This window comes from Lolium rigidum, chromosome 1 (assembly GCF_022539505.1).
Source record: "Lolium rigidum isolate FL_2022 chromosome 1, APGP_CSIRO_Lrig_0.1, whole genome shotgun sequence".
NCBI classification, from domain to species: domain Eukaryota; kingdom Viridiplantae; phylum Streptophyta; class Magnoliopsida; order Poales; family Poaceae; genus Lolium; species Lolium rigidum.
This window is the reverse complement of record NC_061508.1, coordinates 350,369,773-350,379,067: the sequence shown is the minus strand read 5'-3', so window position 1 is coordinate 350,379,067 and position 9,295 is coordinate 350,369,773. Positions and strand designations below refer to the sequence as shown.

General features: G+C 47.3%; 1 protein-coding gene across 1 annotated transcript; it reads right to left on the bottom strand.

Annotated features, from left to right (window-relative positions):
- Positions 1 to 1,989: 1,989 nt before the first annotated feature.
- Positions 1,990 to 3,329, bottom strand: LOC124664993 (UDP-glycosyltransferase 83A1-like). The gene is made up of 3 exons (XM_047202396.1): positions 2,837 to 3,329; positions 2,686 to 2,714; positions 1,990 to 2,343 (listed from the first exon to the last, which is right to left on the bottom strand). Exons 1-3 carry the CDS (start codon positions 3,327 to 3,329, stop codon positions 1,990 to 1,992), a joined length of 876 nt encoding a protein of 291 aa, XP_047058352.1.
- Positions 3,330 to 9,295: the final 5,966 nt, after the last annotated feature.

Here is a 9,295-nt window from a genome sequence, read left to right as displayed (position 1 = left end):
GGCTGGCCGCTCTTACGACCACGACGGATCTGGCGGAGAGAGGGAACCTTCGTTGGGTCGACGCACCCGTCACCAAACCATAGGCGGCCATGCTTCAAGTCTTCTCCCGCAAGCACCGTGACCTCAGGGTCAAAGTCCTCGGCCTCTGGGTTGGCGTCCTCGCCGTACTTCTGCTTGAACTTGGAGACATACGACGTGCACTGGGTCTCGGAATGCGGGTTAACCCACACGGACCCCGTCTCAAGATCAGGCGTCTTCCTTTGCTTCATCTTCTTTAGCACGGCAAAGACGTTAGGCTTCGCTCCTGTCTTAACTTCCTGCAAAAGAGAACATGTAATAAAGTGAAGTGGCACACCCTTGCAGAGTTAGCAAATATATAACATGAATTCAAAGAATGAAGGAACCATTAATTTGCTCACCTCCTTCTGCAGGTGAAGAGAGATGGGGATGCTGCCTTGGATATGCGATCCACCTCGCATCTCTGCCCGCTTCTTCTTGCCCTCCTCGTGCTTCTTGAGGTACTGGGGCATGTCCACCACATGACCATCGCAAGAAAGCACCTCTCGTCGTTGCCGACGTACTGAGGAGGGTTCTACATGCACAAGATAAACCCATTATGGTAAAATAAACTACATGGCGATAAAGAAATCAATAACACATAAATGCAAATACCTGCAAGTACTGCCACGGCTGCATCAGCGTGTCGCGAGCGTCCTCCTTAGTCATGTGGACGAAGCGGTCGGCGTGCCAGTCGCGGACGGATTGAACACGTGCCTCGTAGTGCATGCCAGTCACCCTCTTCCTTGCAAGCTGGTGTAGGACATCATCGCACGCATTCTCCTTGCCCTCGGCCCTCTTGAAGTATTTACGCAACCATGCACATAGGTAAAACAAGGGGCATTAGTGCAATTATTGTGAACCAAGGAGAGTGTATGAATGGTAAGAAGTCAAAAGTCACGTACCCAGAATTTGGCAACAACCAAATCCGCCGCGGTGCCGTGGCCAAGAGCATCTTCCGCGAGGCTGTAGTGCGCCCACCTCCAAGCTACGTCGCAGCCACCAGTAGGGAGATTGACTATCCCAGGGAAATACCATCTAAGTAGGCCCCCAAGGATGTTCGAGTACCCACGTGGCGGTCTCTGCGACGGGTCTTCATACTGGAACGAGCTGCACCATGAAACGACAACATCAATATGTATGTGATAATAATTTTGATAATGACAAAACTGCGATAACGAAATGCCAAAAATTAACATGTACCTCCTTCCATAGGGCTGTAGAACAACGTGCCTGTAGCGCCAGTCCTTCAGCGCGGGGAGCTGTGTTATCCCACGCCGATATGGCTTCCTATCACGTGGCCTCAGCCTCTCCACAGCTGGAACGTACTGGTAATCCTCCGGCGCATGCCACTGTAGGCTTGGATCAGGATCGCACACGGTGTGTTTTCTGTCATCACACTAAGACGATTAAACACTTGTTCTTCCAATGCCGCTTTGCCAGATGTATATGGTCATGCATCCAAGTAGCTTCTGATCTGTATCCCCCGACTAGTGTGCCCAATATCTTTGGTAATTAGTTTCATGGTATTGATCACAGGTTTAGAACGCTTATTAGGGTGGGAGCGCTTGCCGTTATATGGTCGCTATGGCTATACAGAAATGATAAATTTTTTAATGATAAGAATTATTCTCTCTTGCAGGTTATTTACAGATATACCGGTACTCTTCGTTCGTGGTCTGCACTGCAAAGGGTGGAGAACTGCGACCTCTTTATGGAGGTTTGTACACGGTTGGAGGATACGGTAAGAGATACTTTTTTTCCTACGTGGGTGGCAGCATAATCTACGGATTGGTCCACCACCATCATCCTAGGCGTCCTACAATTTCTCAATGATTGATATGTAATTCGCCTTTTTTCCATTCGGTATCTGAGACTTTTAAACACGTGTGGAGATGATGCTCTTATTAGGTAGTAGAGCAGTTCTGTCTATCATGCTTTCTTCATGCCCTCTGCAAAAGTATCAAAGTTTCCATGTGAGGATCCCCCAGATTGAATGCTCTCATGCGCCGCCTTCTTCAAGGCCTCCACTCTCTCTCTCATCCCGGCGTCCCCCTTGAGCTCCGCCAGCAGGCCGGCGATGTGCTCCTTCGTGATCACTCCGGACTTGTCGGCGACAGCCTTAAGGCCGATCTTCCAGACGTCGGAGATGTACACCTGGTTCACGAACTGGTCCGCGAAGTAGGGCCACGCGATGAAAGGAACGCCGTTCCGGACGCCCTCCATGGTGGAGTTCCACCCGCAGTGCGACACGAAGCATGCCACCGCCGGGTGCGCCAGCACGCGCTACCAAGATTTAGTTACTTAGAATTATCACTCTATCAGAGATGTAAAAGTTGCAAGATAATCCTTTTAAAGATCATGTCAAAGTCATAACTGACTAGGCATGGGACACACCCTCCTAACAAAACACCCCAGGTCAAGTCCTCTCGGTATACAACTCCACACCGACACATACCCTCACTTTCAGCCATTGCCATTGTGACCCTCTCTACACTCCAGTTTCACTACCGAATATTTTTAGATTGGGTTCAAATTAGGTTCACCACTAGGAGCATGATATCCGGTTGATCCTTGAGATGAAGTCAATTTACCCACGAATGACATGACGACTCGTATACGGAGTACGTTATTTCGTGCACCGATGTCATAATCGACTACAATTTTCGCAAGTCTTATCCAATTTTGAAATGCGCAAAGTACTTCAGTTGAAGTTGTATTAAGTTGTGCCCTTGGGCAGTTGGGCTAAAGAGAATTCAGTTAGCTAGCGTCCACTTACCGTCTTCCGGATCAATGATCTTATCCTCGATGAGCTTGTTAAAGCTCAGCAGCGTCGCCATGACGGCGGTCGACGCCGGCCACACGGCCGCCGACCGGATCCCGGTCCTGCGCGCAACTTGCAGCGCCCACGACCCAACATTGTAGTCGGTCACCATGCACGTGATCTTCCCTCCCGCGCCACCGCCCTCGCCGCTGGCGAGGACGAGCTCTTCCACCCGCGGAGCCATGAACTCCTCCATGAGCATGGTGAGCCTCACCAGCTGGTTCCGGTCCTCCCCGGGGGCCATGCCGTCCGGCACCGCCACGAACCGGATCCGGCCGCCGTCCTCCAGCCCGGCGCCGGCCGCGACGACGCGGGCGTGGTTGAACTCAGTGTTTACGAAGGTGACGGTGAAACCCCTGTCGGCCAGCGCGTGCGCCACCTCCAGCAGCGGGATCACGTGGCCCTGCGCCGGGTACGGGATCACCAGCGCGTGCGGCGGAGACACCATTGCCGACGATCGTAGATGAACAACCGTGGTCGATTTAGCTAGCTATCGGCGACGATGGTGCATGCAGTAGGTATATACCTATTGATATCGATCGTCCAAACAGTCCGTAGAATTTATAGTGAGAGACGAGAGCGTGGAAACAAAGAAGTGACGGTTATTTTGTGGCTCCAGTAGTGATTAATTAACTAAATATAAGCTCCGGCCTTCTTCTTGTTGGGGTTTTAGTTCCAGAGCAACAAGAACAGGTCGGCTGATAGATCAGCTGGCATTTTTGTGTTCTTATTTACGGATCCATTGCCAGTTTCTTGTAGACAGACACACTTGGCAAGTGAGGGCTCACCCTCACCAGTTAGTCACTAGTAATTATTCTACTTACTGGAGACTACTTCAAACTTCATGTATGCCCAGTGAGAAGCACCAATAGCTTCGCCCAAGATTGTACATTCGCTACCAAGAGGAAAACAATGTTGCTGGAGGATGCCAACCGCAGCTGTCCGTTATGGTGAACCTCGCATGATGGTGATCGCAAACTTATAAAGGACGACGACCCATTCTCCATTAGTTGGTCACTACAAGCTTAATTGATTATCAACTACAAATTTAACATCTCCAGCGTCCAGCAAACTGAAGCAATTAAGGATACAAGAACAACACTAACTACTACGTGTTACCAAATTATACATAGTTAAAACCGTTGTTATCGAGATCAGGGTTAAACTACTGGCGACCCAGCATCTACACTACGGGAGAAACAGGCGTTGCCGTGCGACCGATCGCACGGCAAAGAGCCTATTTTGCACGGCAAAGGCTTTGCCGTGCGTCGACGCACGGCAACGTCTGCACGGCATTGTCCCCGACGGCAAAAACAACATTGCCGTCGCGCCGACCAACTTGCCCGGCAAAGGGCTTTTCCGTGCGCGCGTTGCGTTGCCGTGCGGCAGCCGCTTTGCCGTGCGAGCTATCGTTGCCGTGCGTGCGCTTCGTTGCCGTGCGGCTTTTCTTTGCCGTCGCGGCAGATCCTTTGCCGTGCGGCCACCCTTTGCCGTGGGGCAACAATTTGCCGTGCGGCCACACTTTGCCGTGCGGCCACGCCCCACCACGCACGGCAAAACTCCCTCCAGGCACGCCGGAGCAGCATACCAGGTCTACAGGCTTGCGCCACGTGGCGCCTTTGCCGTGTGTATGCACACGGCAAAGTGACCAAATGTCCTTTGCCGTGTGCATACACACGGCAAAGGCCCTTGGTTTTTCATTTTTTTCTGTTTTTCTTTAATCCCTGCATTTCAAAATTGCATTTCACATATATATAACATATACAACATATATATTCACCATAGCATCACCAAACACATGAACAACACCACAAATACATCGAGCACACATAGTTTATGCATAACAAGTGCAATCAAGTAGTTACCAAATTATACATAGTTAAAACCGTTGTTATCGAGATCAGGGTTAAACTACTGGCGACCCAGCATCTAGTTTCCACTTAATCAAGTACGTCATCTCCTGTGCGCTACAGCACTTGCATGACGAAGAATGAGCCATGCCCAGTATTAAAAAATTGCCTTATGCTCAGCAGATAAACCATCACCAGATTACATAGCAGACCACGACTTTTACCGGCACACGCTCAATTGATGATGGTCGATAAAATGCTAGGTTTAGTTTAACTAACCACGTTGACACTCCAGTTATTTCGTCTTCTCCAATAGCATATGTTTCAGCATAGTCAGCTTGCCGGAAATTCATGTTGGCTCCTATGTCTAGATGCACTCGTTATGTGAAACAATAAATTGTGTCTAGATAGATGACCATTCCCATATTTCCTCGTGTATATGGCCATGTCTGCCACTACTGAACAATGTCCCTAGAGACGCGTTGATTACAAATAAAGCCCGAGCGTCCTGGACGAGGGGTGTTTTTATATAGAAGACACTGATCAAGTGTTGGCCTTTAAATGAATAAAGCCGCATAAGACACGGAAATGCATGTCGGGTTATAGGTGCATATGAACCAGTTATGTGAAAATACAATTTAAAATATTAAAAATTCTGAAATAAATTTCACATGCATATCTAGATATTTTATGTTGGCACACAAATTTTCGGGAAAATAGAATATTTTTGTGTCCCATGTAAAAAAAATATTTGATGCTTCAACACGATTATTCACCAAACATTTTTTGTGTTTTTTACACACAACATAAATTGTTCGTTTCCCCGAAAACTTGTGTGACAACATAGAATGTCTATATGTATATGTGAATTTTTTATTTCAATTTTTTGATATTTTGGGATATTATATTTATGCATTTTCGATAATAAATTTATATGCACCTACGAGCCAAAACACGAGCTCCCACACGTATAGATGCTGAAGAACGAAATCTCCTCTCGCGATCAGCAAACCAGAGACGGCTTGTACCTGGGTAATTTCTTTATGTTTTTGTAGCTTGACAATGATCTAAATCTTTCTTGAAGTCCACTATCAAATAACTAAAAGAGGGCGGCAACATCCCTAGTGTCTGTGTACCCACACACTCACCGCAAAGTGCTCAATAGGTGCCTTTGATGTTTTGTTGGTACCAAACTTGGTCTCAAGAAGCGCTCGGAGGTAGCCTACTATCACTAGTAGAAAAGAGGCATTTCGTCATGTTCCTTTTAGTCCCGGCCGTAGTCTGGATCGGAACTAAAGGGCCTGGCCACGTCGTCCCGCATCCGCCCACGCGCACGGTAACCTTTTGCCCCGGTTTGTATGGGCATCTAGTCCCGGCTGGTAACACGCGAGCCGGGACTAAAGCTCATGCGCCTGCTAGCACTCCCTTTAGTCCCAGCTGGTGAGACGAGCCGGAACAGAAGTCAAACCGTTCGGCTTCCGCACGGTAACCGATCGTCCTCGCCATTAACAGAGCGCGAAAACTGATCGCGGCCACAGGAATTTGCACCGCCGGCGGCCAGCCATCTTCATCTTCCGGTGCATGTTCACCTCCCTCATGCACCTATATATATGCATCTTCTTCTTCATTAGCCACACCATCTTCAATCATCCTCCATTAGCCATATCTCGTTTTTCGTTGTGTCCGGCGTGCCCGGAGCGTCCCCTGTGGGGCAGGGACGGCCTCGGGGTGCCGGACACCGTATCGTGGCGCACCGGACAAAAAGCGGCTTTGGGGGATGCGGCTGGGAACGTTTTTTTTGTCCGGAGCGCCCCAAATCCCTTTGGGGGACGCGGCTGGAGATGCTCTTAGCCTCTCTCTTTCCAGGTGCTAATTCCAATTTAAAGTTGGGTACTTGAGTGCTGCCTAACTAAATATCACGTATTGGCATATTTTACGCGTGCATTAAGAATATCTTATGATATATCTACACTTTTCCTAATAAACAGCTAGCTGTTTTACAATTCGCGCACAGACAGTTTTTGTGCCGTCCGATCTTCACGAATCTTGTCGCAGTTCAGCCTCATTTATCGTATGTTCTCTGTCGAAGCTTCGTGGGCTAAACAAAGTATTTCCTTCCTCCTTCCTTTTTAGTCTTTTTGCTTATTCTCGTTATCTGTCTGAGAGCCACCGAGGCACCGAAGCTCTGTCTCAGTGTTGGTCTTGTGAGGAGGCAGAAACATGGCGAAGGCTGCGGCTGCCGGCGGCGGAGGGGACGGTGGCTATGGCGGGGCCACATCCTGCTCGGCCTGCATCGGAGGGGTTCTGCTTCTCCAGACGGGGAGTGCTGCGGCGCCGCATCCTGCTCGGCCGGCATTGGAGGGGTTCTGCTGCTCCAGACGGGGAGTGCAGCGGCGCCGCATCCCGCGCTAATGGCGATGGGGAGAGTTGTTGCTCGCGTCCTTCTCCGTCCAGCAGAGAAGAGGTCAGCGATTCACTAGCGCGGAAGGCGTGTGCGCTACCGGCGAGATGCGTAATCCTCTGCCTTCATTTCCTATGTCTTCTCTGTTCTCTTATCCTGGTGGGTGGTATGCAGCCAACAAGGTCACGAGAGTCTATTTTGTCTTATTTTGTGACTATTTTTGACCGTTCGTGATTGTTTGGAGCCGCATAAGATGTTGATGCTTCGTATGTGAAGGTAGAGCTGCACATGTTGTTGTAGTGCTCGGTTTTTTGGGCGTTTAGGTAGTTTTGTCCTGCATTTGTTCATTGTTCTGAAGCTTGATGCAGATGGTGATGTTGATTTGTAGTTGGAGGTAGCTAACCAGATATACGGGTAGTGCTTCATTGGTTGTTTAGGGTTGTTTGTTCTAAATTAGGGGCTCAGTATCCGTGATGCTTTTTTGTGCTCTCGTGGTGATGATGCTTTGCTCGTATGTTTATTTTCAGGGTATGGAGACGATTAGTTCCGGTTTTGGATTTGTTAGGGTTTAAGTTTTTTTTGTGCAGGTTTAGTATGATAGGTTCCAGGTTATGGTGATGATATGTGCATTGTGATGGGTGTCGTCGGCCAGTTGTTTTGTCGCCGCGAGCACGATGTAGTGAACTTCCCCCCTTATTTCTCATCATTTATCATTTTCCAGGTCTCAATATTTGTAGTTGTGGTGCGGGAATCTCTTAAATCGCTTAGTGGTATGTGATTATTCAAGGTAGTGAGTCTTTTGTGTTGATTCTTTCTGTTCTGTATCCTTCTGGTGATGTGTGGGCTCAGGCTCTTACTTTCCATATAAGCAATTGTTCCATAGAACTATTGAATTAATTTATATATATACCAGATTGATCAGGAAGAAGATTTCCAGATTTTGTAGCTGAATGTAACTGCTCTTGTGAAGAAATCGTTTTTGGTATTGATGAAAGACTTGCCTACCCTTGCCTGGTGTTGTTGAAGTGATCAGCACATTTCTTCCTGGAATTATGGTAGCTCTGCTGCCACTATATAGCACCGCATAAAGAGAGGGAGAGACTAGTTAGCTAACTAGTAGCTAGCGAATCCATAAGTTGAATGTACAGTGTCGTTTCCGGTTTTCTCCTTCCATCAGTTCAGTTTATAATTAGGCCGAGTTGTCTGAAAGTTTAGGTTGTTTGGTTTTTTTTGGTTTTGGTTCCCCGTGGCATCATCGTTCGGTGTGATCAAGAATTAAATTGGTTCCTTGGCAGGTTCTATCACCTGTATATACAAATAAAGTGGTGTACCATCACTTGCCCAGATTGTTTGCAGTTCTCAGTGGAACTGTTTGCATTCAGTAACCGAACTTGGGTTTGGTGGACTGTATCTCAAAACTTGGTCACTCTAGCTAGCTAGGTATTGTACTCGCTGACTGGTCTAGGCTGCTAGTGATCTGTACAAACACATACATGTGTACATTTGTAAGTGGCAGGAACTTCGCGTGTTGAGCTTGTTACCAGCATATTGCTATCACCAAGAATGAAACTGGTTCAGTCATGAAGAAATTCGCATGCACGCACATATAGACCCTGCAGTACATGACCAAACAGGATCTCCTGTAGGCGTGCGGCGCTAGATAAATAGTGTCTAGTTAGTTTTTAGTATATTGCCAGATATTTAATTTACTTTTTGTTTTTATTTTAGGGTATATATTTTCTGTGGAGTGTGAATGTTTTTTCCGAAATGAGTATACCCCAAACTTGAATAATGAGTTTTGCAATGCAAATGTTGTGCTGCTACTCGATATTTATATTTTGATTGATCAGTTATTTTCTTAGCTTTCCAAACTTAGTTGTTTTGTGGTTTTTGAATTTGTATCAGCAATCTTAAGACATTTTCTCTGTATTAAAATAGTAAATTGTCAAGTTGTTTGTATTTCTCCTTTTTTCCTTTTCAAGTTTATGGTGGTTAACTCCACCTATCAGACAGTTAAGCCGTGCTTAATTTTGATAGCCGGCTCTAAGCCCGAGTAAAGGAGGGGTCACTTTTCTCATATATCATTTTTTCATCTTTTCTGCATCTGTATACTTTTTCTGTCATATATGTCCTTCTGATTTCATTTTTGTTTCCTCTCAGTCT